The 16,417-nt window shown below is 33.1% G+C and overlaps 1 protein-coding gene across 2 annotated transcripts; it reads left to right on the top strand.

The window, feature by feature from the left end:
- Window positions 1-1,881: 1,881 nt before the first annotated feature.
- On the top strand, window positions 1,882-14,475 carry LOC139487630 (small ribosomal subunit protein uS11). Of its 2 annotated transcripts, none has more exons than XM_071272551.1 (5): window positions 1,882-1,960; window positions 4,036-4,182; window positions 4,930-5,091; window positions 13,207-13,283; window positions 14,384-14,475. In XM_071272551.1, exons 2-5 carry the CDS (start codon window positions 4,037-4,039, stop codon window positions 14,449-14,451), a joined length of 453 nt encoding a protein of 150 aa, XP_071128652.1. In that variant the 5' UTR covers window positions 1,882-1,960; window position 4,036; the 3' UTR covers window positions 14,452-14,475. The 2 variants fall into 2 exon arrangements, with proteins under 2 accessions (XP_071128652.1, XP_071128651.1); XM_071272550.1 differs by lacking the exon at window positions 1,882-1,960 and adding an exon at window positions 3,460-3,557.
- Window positions 14,476-16,417: the final 1,942 nt, after the last annotated feature.

Raw genomic sequence — 16,417 nt, forward strand, 5'->3', positions numbered from 1 at the left:
GTTGGTTAAGTCCGTACTAAATTGTTTACATCCACTTCATTTGAACTTTGGTGGATTGTCTATTTATTAGACTGTTTTGTTTCCACAGTTTTAGTCTTGTTTTTTTGTGTTATCCGTCATATAACTCATCTGGTACACCCATGCCTAGTCGCGAAGACCATAGTGGGCGGCAGAAGTGAGAAGCAGGAGCTGCTTACCCTTCCGGATTACCCGAGACCGTCCTAGTTTTTCGGGACTCGTCTTTTCTCCCCTCGCCAACGTATAGGAAAGCCTCCGTCCGTCCGTAACAATTCTTGTAAATATCCTAGAATCAACATCACTTTTTGGATTTAAACAAACTTGGTACAATGAATGTCCATGGCAAATCCTTGAACCCTATTGATTTTCAAGGTCATGGGTCAAGGTGATTTTTGGGACTTCGAATTTTTTGGGGGCATGTTTTGTATAATGAAATGTCTAATATCCTTCAAGAACAGTTTGGGAACAGTTGGAACAGTTTGGGTATCAAGCGCATTACAATAATGAAAAACCGTATCATAATAGAGAAAAACCTCATCATAATAAAGAAAAACCTCATCATAATAGAGAAAAAAATTCATCATAATATAGAAAAACCTCATCAATATAATGATAAACCTCATCAAAATAGAGAAAAGCCTCGTCGTAATAAAGAAAAAACGCATCATGACGGAGAAAACCATCACCAAGATCAAGAAGGAGGAACCATAAGGCAGTTACGGCGTTCCATAGAATGTGTATTTCATTTATTATTTGGCCATTATTCTTTGTTCTGTAAACCCCATCCACAACATCAATTATGATTTCGAATGGTCCCCGATTTTCTTTCTCTGTTTTATTTTGAGTACAATTATAGACACACTGCTTCAAAAGCTCAAACTTGCGCTTTAATATATACTCAAACTGTAGGAAAGTCAACACACAGACAATAAAAACTTATACTACCTAGTCTAGTGAGACTGCAGATAGATTTTATTACATCTCGTCTAGGACTGGTTCCCGCCAAACTACTTTAAACCGGAAAGACAGATATTGTAACATACTACATATATTTTTTTTTCAATATTTCATAAAACTGTAGAAGATGTTACCATTCAAACATCGCAATCCCCACTCGAAAGCATTTTCCGCTGGAAAGCACAGACATTTGTCTCTATTTTTATTTTTACATTTAGTACTGTAATTAAGGCGTAGCTTACGTTGCTTCAGATTTATTAGTTGATTACTGGTACCTACATCCGGCTAACCAGGTTATGTAAATCAAATCCTAAGTGAACATCCCAGGTTTTAATTAATATGGAAATGGATAAACTTAATGTTTTTTTGTCATCGGCTTGAATAGAATATTTTTTTCTCATACTATGATGGTTTTTTTTAAAGTTAAATGGTCGTTCCCTTACATATGAATCCCACGTACAATAGTTTTTGATAACAATTTTGGTCAAAGTTTGTTTAAATAGATTGTAATTAAAAGTTGGGATTAAAAATAGCCTCTCATCACGGTTTAGTCGTCTATGGATCATTAATTGTTTCAGACAAAGTGTGATAAATAAACTCGATAAGGACATACGTTTTTGGGAACTTATTTGAACAAGCTGAATAAGCACACTTATTTTCCTTACATTTATTTTGTCAAATTTCAATTTCTGCCCTTTGGCATGGAACTTCTGTAGTTCTGTACTGAGAAAAATCAAATAAATTAGAAAAAGTGCATAAAAGAGAATTATTTGTGTACGAAGACTCTCATATCAACAGTTTCTTGAAAAGTCTAAGATGCCTTCTTCATTGCATCTTAATAAAAGACAAAGATCAATGGCAATTGAAACTTTTATATAGCGTATTCGCAGGGTAGCATAAAAGTTGACATGGATTATGATCCGAATTCTACCGGAAGTCGAAACACAATTTCCGGCGGAAGGTCTTTTCTAATATTTTGACTCAGGTCTGCATGAATATTCTCGTTAAATCATTAAATATCTTTTCCATCTTTCTCATAATTCCTCTATCATCAATGAATATGTCTTCAACAGTTTGTATTTTAAACTTGAGAAACGATTTTAACGCGCTAGGCCTTGAACAAAAGAAGAAATTTAAATTGATACTTGATATTTCAAGTTCTTCCAATATTTTGAAAATGTTGCAACTGCTTAACATATTGGCAGACAGTAAATACTTAAAAGCATTATATAGTTATAGAAAGGATCAACAACTTTCGCATAACGTCTGTATTAAACGTAGAATTGCTGATGAATGTATGCATAAAGATAGTTCATAAAAAAATTAACTATCTCTTGACAGACACAAATTTGGAAGCTGGATAGTTTCTGGTCACTATATATAAGCTAACCTTTTTGCCATACTCATTATGCCTAGAACACAAATACATAGATGTCACTGTCATATATCCCACATTTCTAAAATTTCAGTTTTCCAAGAATTGGGTATCTGTTTTGTCTAAATGAATACACCTTATCGCTAATTGTACGCAATTACTGAACTTCACACAGGTTCCCGTAAAATTTTGACGTCATAATATTTATATCTGATGCCTTAATGGAAAAGTGATTGTTGTATGACTTCAATAGTTCAAGCAGGACAGATTCTCGGGTCAGCCGGAACAGTGGTTAGGTCTTTAGTCTTTTTTGTGACGTCTTCGAAGATGTGATTATTATTATTTGCACTAGATATCTAGTCTGTTGGCTCAAAACTTCTCAAATGTGTAGGTTAACACACCATGCTTTATTTTCCAAAGTAGTCAGTGTTTCTCTCTGATACATGTATGTGGTGAGATTGATCAGGAGCTATATTATCAAATCTTCCAGTTCTGTTGATTGAATACACATTATCGCTATATCCAGCTGACCAGAGAATCTATCCTGCTAGAACTAATGATTGTCATACAACAATAACTAGTTCATTGTGGTGTCAGATGTTTTGTTTAAAGACATCAAAATTTTACGGGAACCTGTGTGATGGCCAGTAATTGTGGACAAATAGCCACAAGTTGTATAGACGTCACATATTTAAACTTGTAAGTAAATATGTCTGCCATAACGTAAAATCACACAGGTTTATGTAAACTTTGATATCATTTGACGTCACAACTATAAAGTGATGTTTCTTAATTCAGAAGGTTATTCTGAGCCGATCTAACAGGTTGGGAACAAATATAGATAATGTAGAGTGATAACAAACCCTCTATATGGTGTTTATACCTGTATTGACAGATAAACCTTCTATAGAGGGATTTTTTTCTTTAGACTGGGTTTAAAACAAAGGTAGGCAAAAAGGCATTTTCTACTTATGGCAGTAACCTGCAACATTTGATGCACCAATTGATATACTTAATTAAACATGCATATGCCCAGTTTACTGCTACACTGACTGGATATACAATCTACATGAATTGTTCATCATAATTGAAAGCTATGATGGTCAGGTAAATTCTCAGTTTCAATGATCATAATTTCTATATTCAGATTTAACGTAAAGTTTAAAGGTCAACTGTTCCTTTTGTTGTTGATCAGGTGTTCAGATAGGTATGTAATAGATTGCAAGTTTTGTCACTTCAGCAGAATAGTGGTCATCCCAATTTTTGCAAAGTGCAATAAATAATGCATATAATGCTATAGATTATAACTAGAAAACACCATTTTGCCTTCTCCTGCTTTAAATCCAGTCTACTGGACAAAAATACCGCTTTCTATATACATATATAGAGGGATAATTTTACCCCCCTCTACATGTTTAACACCATATAGAGAGAGTTTGTTACCAACCTATCTAAGGTCATTCAAGAGACCAAATTCAGCAGCTAAATATCAAAAGTGTAAATAGTTTATTAAACTAAAAATCTCTCATGTTACTGACAAATAGATTTGTTTTGTTTGAGGCAACAAATATAAAAAAATGTCTTTTATCCATCAATTTGGAAAATTTAAGCTGCTTCTAACACAGAGGTATAAATATTACTACAAAGTAATGATCAATAATGATATTTTTTGTTTCTTTTATCAGCATGGCACCCAGAAAGGGGAAAACTCAGCAGACTGAGCAAGTGGTGTTAGGACCACAAGTAAAAGAAGGCGAGAATGTGTTTGGAGTTGCACACATCTTTGCCAGTTTCAACGACACATTTGTACATGTGACTGACCTGTCTGGAAAGTAAATATAATTTAGTATCATCAGTATGTCTTTCAGTGTTGAAACAAAGCTTGCATGCCATTCTCTTCACATTTCAATAGGTTGAAGTGTTATTGATTAGTTAAACGACCGATGTGCTTAAGTGAAAATTAAGCATGTGAAGTGAATTTTGTACAGTAAAATTTGGAGAGAAAAAAAATTAAAAATTGCCTGAATGCATCATTGAAAATGAAAAGTTAACTGGCAACGGCCTACATTGTACTTTCAGATTTAATATCATATTAATAACGTAAAGCAGTAAAAGCATACAGTACCATAGTATGTTAACAGCTTTTAAGTCAGATGGTACTTTCAACTGGTAAAAGTACAGGTTACCACAATCTTTTGAAAATAATATATAAGCTAATGTGGCCAAATGGATAAAAAAAAATGTTGTTAATCATTTGGTTTGAATTATTCAAATGTTGCAAGAAATATGAAAGTATTTCAAAGTAGTAATCAAAACAGTTTTTTCACAAGGTTCACAGTTTGGGGTGTTAATAAAACATTTACCTTAGAAGCTTGAGAGAGTCCACCAGAATCTTGTTTTAACCGATCAAGTATCAAATAAAAATGATAAAAACATATTCTTTGTTTCACATTTTTTTATAAGAGAATTTTCATATGATCAAGCCACGTTAACTTGCACATACAATGACAAGATGTGAAAAGATTATGATTGATCAATTTATTTATGTTTGAGATTTTATTCTTTTCTCTGTTTCATAGGGAAACCATTGCCAGAGTCACTGGTGGTATGAAAGTGAAGGCTGACAGAGATGAAGCATCACCATACGCTGCTATGTTGGCTGCACAGGATGTAGCTGAAAAATGTAAAACTTTGGGAATCAATGCCCTTCACATCAAACTGAGAGCTACTGGAGGAAATAGGTAATTCTAATGAATTGTTCCTATACACTTTTAAAATGCACATCAGTTTTCCCTTGGTATATGTTCAAAATGGCCCATCTCTATTGTTCATTATCTTTGCTGTTTTGATACTATTGCAGTTTTGAAAAGTTCAAAATTCACATGGCTACAGAAGGGTTTATTTTTTTTACCCATTCTTTGCATCTCCTGAATCAACTGTCAGAGCTAAAAAAAAAAAAAAAAAACCTTGACATGAATGATTCTTAGTGTCTAGATTTATCTTAATTATATTCTGGTCTATCAATAAACACAGTTGGTGTGAATAAATAAAGATCATAGAATTATCTTAAAACTGTAATTATAAAGGTAAAAGATGCCAGGGCTTAAATGCTCATAAAGTCTAGATATACTAATAAACTATAATAATAAGGTTTAAAGATGACGAGGCTTAAATGCTTATAAAGTCTGGATATATAGTCCGTTTGACTTCTATAAATCTTCAAAAAATAATTCTTAAAATTTCATTTCTAAAGATAGATATTTTTTTTCTTCATGTATGTTAATGTATGATATATACGAACTCTGACTATGCATATCATAATTTTAAACCTATAATCAAAAAAGTTACTCATTAGGTCTCTATGTTACTGCAATTTATTTTGATATAAAATACTCAATGGAGTACGTATGAGTAGTGTAACAGCCTTCCATTCAAAACAAAAACATTAGACATGTGCTCTAAACCTGTTTTATTGTACCATGTGACTTAACTCATTTAAATAACTCTGGTCTAAATAAACTATATTCATCAATTTTATCTCCGATGGGGTTGGTTTGCTTGGAATATTTTTATGCAGTTAAGCTGCATTATGCGAGCACCCTAGTTTTGTGTTCTACCCAATAAATGCTGAAATACTTGCCATTGTTATTACCTAGCTCGCTACTATGTTATATATAACTAATTGAACACTTTTTTAATACTTTTTATTCTGGATTACAAAAAATATGACCAGAAAAACCTTAAATGATCGTCGATTTATCCAAAAGTTTTGAAGTTACACATAGGAAGTAGTGCTTATTAAGAATCCTTGTGCAGTTCATTATGACTTGTGCTTTTAGCCAAGATGTCAAAGAACAATTGTATGAACTATTTAATTGCCGAAAATCTCTTAAGACAAGTAGTTTAGATTTCCCAAATGGCAAAAGTCGTAGGGATATTGTTTGTCATCAATACGTAGTACAACTACGTCAGTAGTCTATTATATAATAAGTTCAACTGTTCATGCTGTTGGCGGCAATTTCAAATTAGAAAAAGAAATTTTCGTAGCTTTTCAATTTAGAGGCATGTGTGTAAATTAGCGGTGGTCCGAGGTCCTCGACCTTCCACTTTTGAAAGCGGAATTTCGAATAGGATAGTTGGTTTCTAGCTACGCCCGATGTAGTTACCTTCCACTTGAAAGAAAATAAGAAATTACTTTGCAAACCTTTTCACCATGTTCACCAAAGTCTCCAATTAAACGAGCTAAAAACTTATTTTTATCATTATTATTTATGACAGCGATATTCATTTTGTTCAACCGCTAGCTTCATACAGAAAATCGCCGACAAATATTGTATAAATTCGAGAAAAATTGTATCTGATTGACAAAAACAACATTGTAAACACATAACAATGGCGGCCGTGAAGACAAAATTTTACAATATCGGATACGATTCCGGAAGTGGATAAGGATAATTCCGGGTTTGGCGATCAATTACTAAATAAATCAAAGCAGATGAACAAATAAATCTATCCATGGTAAATGAATATAAACACTAGAAGATATATGTAAAAGAAAGAAAAAGCAGAAAAATATTTTATACAGCAGTGGCGGATCCAGAAATTTACATAAGTGGGGGCCCACTGACTGACCTAAGAGGGGGCCCGCTTCAGTCACGCTTCAATGATTCCCTATATAAGTAACCAAATTTTTCCCAAAAAGGGTGGGTCAGGGCCCTAAACCATATGAGGGGCAGATCCAGGATTTTAGGTTAGGAAGGGCGCAAACTTAAATTTTCGCTGAGCAGAGCGAGGCTAAAAAAAATTAGAGGTAAAATTATCGGAATATTCTTTATTAAGCTGAGAACAACCCATGCTTTGCAAATTTAAGGGGTGGGGGGGTGCAACCATATATATTCATGTTTGTGACAATATGAAAAAACAAATGAAATATAGAAAGAGTCGCTGGGGGGTCACCCGCCCTTCCTGTTTTAGAATTTAAAAATGGTCCAGATCCCCACCCCTAAACCATATATATTCATGTATGGGACAATATAACAAATCAGATGAAATATAGGGGAGTCCCTTGGGTCACCCCACCCCCTCCTGTTTGAGAATTTGAAACCCGTTGAGATCGCCACCCCTTAACCATATATTCATGTACGGGACAATATAACAATTCAAATGAAAGATAGGGGAGTCCCTGAGGTCACTGTACACCCTCCTGTTTGAGAACTTGGAAATGGTCAAGATCCTTACCCCTACACCATATATACTCATGTATGGGACAATATAACAAATCAAATAAAATAACTATAACTAATTAAATGAAATATAGATGGAGTCCCTGGGGTCACCCTACCCCTCCTGTTTGAGAACTTTGAAACCAATGAGATCCCCACCCCTAAACCATATATATTCATGCATGGGACAATATAACAAATAAAATGTAGGGGAAGTCCCTAGGTTCACCCTATCCCCAGTGGCGGATCCAGAAATTTTTGTAAGTGGGGGCCCACTGACTGACCTAAGAGGGGGCCTGCTCCAGTCACGCTTCAGTGATTCCCTATTCAAGCAACCAATTTTTTACCAAAAGGGGGGGGGCGGCCCCCCTCAATCCTCTGCCTACCCCTACCTGTTTGAGAACATGAAAACCGTTGAGATCTCCACCCCTAAACTATATATATTCATATGTATAGGACAAAATAACAAATCATTCACATTTACTTTGGGCAGGTCAGTCAGACCTCACCTTTGATCCCTGTTGTAGTGAAACTTTGTCTGATTCGTGTCTCATAACTTTTGTACTATAGAACAAAAACTCAGCTTTCTTTCCAACTACCAAGTAGAACAACTGCAATCATTGGGAACTTGTACCACTGCAGACTCACCATAAAAAAAATATACATTGATATATGCATTGCTTTTGAAACCTTGATAACATATAAATTATTTGCCTTAATAAATAAATCATTACATAAACATGAATGGACTATATATGAATGTTTAATGTTGAGGCAACATTGCCACAGTTTTCATTATTACGGTTGCCTTGGTTTTTGGTTAACTGCCTTCAGCGCTTACAGCGCTTTGATTAGAGTTAGTTATTTGTATCCTTAATAAAATTTAACTTATTAAAAACTACACTGAAGAATAAAACATTTTGGCCTGATTACACTAAAAAAGCATTCCAAAAGCTACATAGTTGAAAATGAAAATTTTGTTTCTTGAATAAAAATTGTTTGATTGGTATTTGGGGTGAACACTAAATTTTCCAATAAATCTGGAGGCCTGTGAGATGACTTAATTTGTTTAAAATTGGTATGAATGAAAACTTAAACATGAAATGCAGTACAAGCTAATGTTTATTTGTCACAGAAATATGTTTCAATGACATTTTTGTCCAATTTCTGTATTGTACCTTTGGTATTCATTCACTTAGATATATGAAATTAACTGAAACTTGTAAATCAATACATTTTCTTAAAAGTAAACATTAGCTTGTACTGCATTTATGCTACAGTATTCATTCATACCAATTTGTAACAAATTATGTCATCTCACAGGCCTCCAGACTTTTTGGAAAATTTAAGTGTTCACTCCAAAAACCAGTTTGGTCATAAAAAATTCAAGTTTATTAACAATTTTCACAGTGTGCATATGTTAAGTATGTTTAAATGAACATATGTTTCTGTAGTGTCCTATATTTTGATTTGAGTGGAACCTTAATCACAAACACATGTTAAAGATTCAGTGAAAAGGATCATGTTTAGCCCTCCCAATGGTGGGATGAATTAAATATCAGGACTTTCTATGGGGAGTATTATGTCTGGACTCATCATTTGCTTAACTGGTGTGTCAAAATATGCATAAAGATAGTAGCTAACCCACATATCAACTTTTTAGCTCACCTGTCCCGAAGGGACAAGTGAGCTTATGCCATCACTTGGCGTCTGTCGTCGTCTGTCGTCGTAACTATTTCAAGAATCTTCTCCTCTGAAACTACTGGGCCAAATACTTCCAAACTTCAACTGAATGTTCCTTATGGTATCTAGTTTGTAAATTGTATCCGAAGTTATGATCTATCAACAAACATGGTCGCCATTGCTAAAAATAGAACATAGGGGTCAAATGCAGTTTTTGGCTTATAACTCAAAAACCAAAGCATTTAGAGCAAATCTGACATGGGGTTATATTGTTTATCAGGTCAAGATCTATCTGCCCTGAAATTTTCAGATGAATCAGACAACCTGTTGTTGGGTTGCTGCCCCTTAATTGATAATTTTAAGGAAATTTTGCTGTTTTTGTTTATTATCTTGAATATAATTATAGATAGAAATAAACTGTAAACAGCAATAATGTTCAGCAAAGTAAGATCTTCAATTAAGTCAATTTGACCAAAATTGTCAATTGCCTTAAGGAGTTATTGCCCTTTAAAGACTTTTTATACAACCGCAAAATTTGAAAAAATTTTCGTCGTATATTGCTATCACGTTGGCGTCGTCGTTGTCGTCCGAATACTTTTAGTTTTTGCACTCTAACTTTAGTAAAAGTGAATGGAAATCTATGAAATTTTAACACAAGGTTTATGACCACAAAAGGAAGGTTGGTATTGATTTTGGGAGTTTTGGTCCCAACATTTTAGGAATTAGGGGCCAAAAAGGGCCCAAATAAGCATTTTCTTGGTTTTCGCACTATAACTTTAGTTTAAGTTAATAGAAATCTATGAAATTTTGACACAAGGTTTATGACCACAAAAGAACGGTTGGGATTGATTTTGGGAGTTTTGGTCTCAACAGTTTAGGAATTAGGGGCCAAAAAAGGGCCCAAATAAGCATTATTCTTGGTTTTCGCACAATAACATTAGTTTAAGTAAATAGAAATCAATGAAATTTAAACACAATGTTAATGACTACAAAAGGAAGGTTGGTATTGATTTTGGGAGTTTAGGTCCCAACAGTTTAGGAATTAGGGGCCAATAAGGGACCCAAATAAGCATTTTTCTTGGTTTTCGCACCATAACGTTAGTATAAGTAAATAGAAATCTATGAAATTTAAACACAAGGTTTATGACCATAAAAGAAAGGTTGGGTTTGATTTTGGGAGTTTTGGTCCCAACATAATAAGGGGCCCAAAGGGTCCAAAATTAAACTTTTGTTTGATTTCATCAAAATTGAATAATTGGGGTTCTTTGATATGCTGAATCTAACTGTCATGACTGTGTATGTAGATTCTTAACTTTTGGTCCCGTTTTCAAATTGGTCTACATTAAGGTCCAAAGGGTCCAAAATTAAACTTAGTTTGATTTTGACAAAAAATGAATCAGTTAGGTTCTTTGATATGCTGAATCAAAAAATGTACTTAGATTCTTGATTATTGGCCCAATTTTCAAGTTGGTCCAAATCGGGGTCCAAAATTAAACTTTGTTTGATTTCATCAAAAATTGAATAAATGGGGTTCTTTGATATACCAAATCTAACTGTGTATGTAGATTCTTCATTTTTGGTCCTGTTTTCAAATTGGTCTACACTAAAGTCCAAAGGGTCCAAAATTAAACTTAGTCTGATTTTAACAAAAATTGAAATCTTGGGGTTCTTTGATATGCTGAATCCAAAAATGTACTTAGATTTTTTATTATGGGCCCAGTTTTCAAGTTGGTCCAAATCAGGATCTAAAATTATTATATTAAGTATTGTGCAATAGCAAGTCTTTTCAATTGCACAGTATTGCGCAATGGCAAGAAATATCTAATTGCACAATATTGTGAAATATCAATTTTTTTTTAATTAGAGTTATCTTTCTTTGTCCAGAATAGTAAGCAAGAAATATCTAATTGCAAAATATTGTGCAATAGCAAGATTTTTTTTTAATTGGAGTTATCTTTCTTTGTCCAGAATCAACTTAAATCTTTGTTATATACAATATACAATGTATATTCACTTTTTACTACCAACTGATAAATTAAAATAATCTTTACCATTCAGTGATAACAAGCAGTTTTTTTACATCTTAATATTTTATGATGTATTTAAATGAGTAGTTATTGTTGCAAACTCCATTAGAAATTTTAATTGAGATTAGTTTTGGAATAAGGGAAAGGGGGATGTGATTAAAAAAATTGGGTTCAATTTTTCTCATTTGAAATTTCATAAATAAAAAAGAAAATTTCTTCAAACATTTTTTTGAAAGGATTAATATTCAACAGCATAGTGAATTGCTCTAAGAGAAACAAAAATTTTAAGTTCATTAGAACACATTCATTCTGTGTCAGAAACCTATGCTGTGTCAACTATTTAATCACAATCCAAATTTAGAGCTGAATCCAGCTTGAATGTTGTGTCCATACTTGCCCTAACCGTTCAGGGTTCAACCTCTGCGGTCGTATAAAGCTACGCCCTGCGGAGCATCTGGTTTATTATGGGCCCAGTTTTCAAGTTGGTCCAAATCAGGATCTAAAATTATTATATTAATTATTGTGCAATAGCAAGTCTTTTCAATTGCACAGTATTGCTCAATGGCAAGAAATATCTAATTGCACAATATTGTGAAATAGCAAATTTTTTTTTAATTAGAGTTATCTTTCTTTGTCCAGAATAGTAAGCAAGAAATATCTAATTGCAAAATATTGTGCAATAGCAAGATTTTTTTTTAATTTGTATTATCTTTCTTTGTCCAGAATCAACTTAAATCTTTGTTATATACAATATACAATGTATATTCACTTTTTACTACCAACTGATAAATTAAAATAATCTTTACCATTCAGTGATAACAAGCAGTTTTTTTACATCTTAATATTTTATGATGTATTTAAATGAGTATTTTAATTGAGATTAGTTTTGGAATAAGGGAAAGGGGGATGTGATTAAAAAAAATTGGGTTCAATTTTTCTCATTTGAAATTTCATAAATAAAAAAGAAAATTTCTTCAAACATTTTTTTGAGAGGATTAATATTCAACAGCATAGTGAATTGCTCTAAGAGAAAACAAAAATTTTAAGTTCATTAGAACACATTCATTTTGTGTCAGAAACCTATGCTGTGTCAACTATTTAATCACAATCCAAATTTAGAGCTGAATCCAGCTTGAATGTTGTGTCCATACTTGCCCCAACCGTTCAGGGTTCAACCTCTGCGGTCGTATAAAGCGGAGCATCTGGTTTCACAATTTGTTCATCATGTTGACTTACTTTAAAAAATCTTCTCCTTTGAAACTGCTGTATCAATTTCAGCCAAACTTAGGCTAAATGAGTTTCAGAGTATCTAGTATAAATTTTATATTTTATTTCCTTGTATGTCAAGAAACATAGCTCCTATGGCTAAAATAGAACATAGGAGAAAATGATTATTTTTTTTGGCTTTTGAAGCAAATAGGACGATCCAAAAAACATTTAAATAAATTGAAAAGCCAAAATAATCATTGATGAGAGATTTAACCAAAAGAATTAAGGTGAGCGATTCAGGCTCTTGAGAGCCTCTTGTTTTTCTAGTAATAGTTTGAAATTAGGTCCTGGAACTGAAATAATAACTCCAGTAGCAATACATTTTCTTATTAATATAGGACTCGCTAAATATGAAAGTCCCTTCACACAATTTCAAAAATCCTTTGGGAATCCTAAATACATCATAATACTGTTAGTTTCAGATTTCAAATTCAAGTCTCGACTCACCTGCATAGTTGTCAGGCAATAACACATTTACCGCTGTTTATGACCATCTTAACAGCATGCATACATGCAATACATTTTATTGATAAAACTCATCATTGTAAAACCATATTTGTGACTTTATTGTTCCATAATCAAATGAAAGCATTTTAACTTTCAACTATATCAGAAAATAACGAATCTGTTTTAAAAAAAATTGTTCTTATTTCAGGACCAAGACACCTGGACCTGGAGCACAGTCAGCTCTTAGAGCTTTGGCTCGTTCAGGAATGAAAATTGGCAGAATTGGTAAGTAAATAAAATTTGTTGCAAGGCTATTTAAAATTATGTAGGCAATTTTTGCTGGTTAGTCTTCCAAAGGCGACTCCAATGGTTGTTTTCAGTGCCAGAGGTCATTAAAAATATTGTATTTGTCAGATGCTTCTCAACTAAAACACTGCATTTAGATCCCAATGTAATGAGTAAAGACTGAGTCAGAATAATCAGTTTAGCATGGTGACATATTTTCTGTTGAATGTTACGTTGTGAACCAGCATGTTGATAATCTATCCAAGTGTGTTGATTAAGGGGGTTCGCGGGTCTAAATCATTTATATAGGATTTCTCCATATTTTTCTATAAATGAACTTTATCTTATAGTTAATAGAAAAATAAAATAAAAAAGTGGGGTCACCGTTCATTTGCGCTCACAATCTGCCTTCGAAAGAAGCATACATTTTTGTAAAGGCGGTTTTTTTCTGTTGAAGTAATAGGAGAAATAAAGGTAATATCGAAATAAAAAAAAGAAATTTATTACAGAAATCGCTAAAATTTTACAATAATATAGTTTAAGTACAGCTTATATGGAAATTATATTAAAAAAGATAGGTCACCGATGAGTTGAAAAAGATATTTCAATTTTAGAGCCAAAAAGTTGCATTTTTCCAAGAAAGGGAGATAATTTTGAACTTTTTCAATGATGTATACATTTTGAAAGTCAACTGGGGCCATCACGAATTGATTGATTTGAATGATTTTTGTACCATATGATAAAGTAACAACTACAAAAGGAAATAAAATTTGTAAAGAAAAACAAATGTTTGATTTTTTTCTGAAATTCTTATACCCTCGAGCCTCCTTAAATACAAAGCTGAGGACATATACATATCCAATTAAAATGTTTGCTTCCTTAATATGCATTTAATTTCCCCCTAGATGTGGATAGGTTTTACCAATGCCCAATGTTCTTGCTGAAGCTATTTTTAAATGAGTTGTTTTCTTGCTTCGTTGTAGCTGAATAAAAAATTATTTCATTGATTATTAAAGTTATTGCAAAATATAATTGATAGTTCAAGAAACTCTATTACATATCACTATGCATTGTAATACAAAATTGTTTCTTTTTTGCAGAGGATGTTACACCAATCCCATCAGACAGTACCAGAAGGAAGGGAGGTCGTAGAGGACGTCGTTTGTAAACTGCAAATAAATTATCAAAAAGACTAGTGTTTCAATATGATTGTAAACCGATATTCTTTATGCCAATGCATGATCTAATAGGTTCTCACCATCTTGTTCAGTAAAAAAAAAAGCATAAATAAATGCCAGATATCTAGAAGTTTCTCCTATTTATTAATGTCTCAAATGGAGATGTAGATATGCTTCAATGATTAATCTGTGAAAATGCTGTACGCTTACTGTTTTGAGTTTTTTGTCTTTTTAAAAGCTGATTCTTGTCATATTTATTGTATATAATGCAGTGTTTCAGTTTGATTGCTGTCCTTTTTCTGACGCTCTGTGCCATATTTTGCAAGTCCATGCCTTCGTTGGCATATTATTTTTATGAAAATACTATAATTCTACCCGTCCATGTTTCTGACAAGTTTATGTTCCTTGCCCTAAAAAGTTGGATGATTAGCAAGTGTGATAAGTTATAATTTATAATCTACTTGTCATCTTCAAATGGGTCATAAATTATTTGTCAATAAAAGTAAACCTCTTAATTGACAATATTAGGTCTACCCCTGCTTTAAAAAAGTGGGGGTATGCTGTTTTACCTTTGTCTGTCTGTCCCATGAATAGTTTTGCTTCATTAGGAACTACTTTACAAGGATTTCTGAAATTAAGGTTTCTGGGTTTATATTAGTTGGCTATATAATACATCTATACACCGTGATGAGTTCTCAGATTCACTCATCAACTTCGAACACTTGCATAATTTTCACATAAGTAGCAAGGTAAAATTTTTCATGCCATTTTTCTCGGGAACTATATTACAAGGACTTCTGACATTTGATTTCAGGGTTTGTATAAGTCAACTATACAGTTTGATGCATTTTCAGAATAATCACATGTCCACTTTCTGTATACCAAAATATTTTTAGTGAGAGGTGTATCGTCAATGAGCAGTGGCTTGCAGTTTCACTTAAATTCCCCAGTAATAATGGTCCGTCCGCATTCTCTTTTTCAGAAGTTTTTAGACTTGCCTATTCATTATTGGATCCCTGTCCTTTTGAAATCCTTGCTGGAACCCTAATGAGTAGGTTCTCATTTTTTGTCTCGCCTGCAAGACGGTTAATAAACTTTTAAATAAAATTTTATATTACAGAAGGTTGAAGACCTGAATGCTTCATACCTTATATGCAATTGCCTTGACCTCATTTTCATGGTTCAGTGACTGCTTGAAAAAAAAATAATTTGTGTGCATTTCTGACTTATTATAAGCAATAGAATAACTATATTTGGTATATGGATTCCTTTCAACACTTGCACGTCAATCGGATTAGAGTTCACCTTATCTGTACCTCATTCAGTGATCAAGGTTAAAAGGTAATTTAATAGGTCTGTTTCTCCGATACTGAAAGCAGTAGGTCAATTATGTGGTATATAGAATGATTGTAAGGGTCACATCCGTCGCAGGTTTTTAAACTGACCTTGATGTCAATTTCATGGTTTACTGGTCAATTAAGTTTTGGTGTATGTAATGTTGAGCGTTTCATCTGACCTTGACCTCAATTTCATTGTCCATTGGTCAATGTAAAGTTTTTGATGTTTTGGTCTATTTAAACCATTAATAGCAATTGGTCCGCTTTATATGATGTATGGAATAAAAGTAAGCTGTATATGTCTGATTGGCAGGTATCATCTGACATTGACCTCATTTTTGTCGCAGACAGTTTGACATAGAGATAGTGATACGGCGGCGTTGGGTTACTTCTTAAAAAGCTATATATTTTAGAAGGTGGAAGACCTGGATGCCTCATGTAAGAAGTTCCGTCAGTCGTTTTCATGGTTCAGTGACTACTTGAAAGTTAAATTTTTTGTAATGTTAAATTCTCTTATATTATAAGTTATAGGATAACTATATTTGGTATGTGCGTACCTTGCAAGGTCCTCATTCCTGTCAGTTTTCAATTGACCTCGACCTCATTTCATGGATCAGTG

The sequence above is a fragment of the Mytilus edulis genome, chromosome 9 (genome assembly GCF_963676685.1).
Source record: "Mytilus edulis chromosome 9, xbMytEdul2.2, whole genome shotgun sequence".
Taxonomy (NCBI): Eukaryota; Metazoa; Mollusca; class Bivalvia; order Mytilida; family Mytilidae; genus Mytilus; species Mytilus edulis.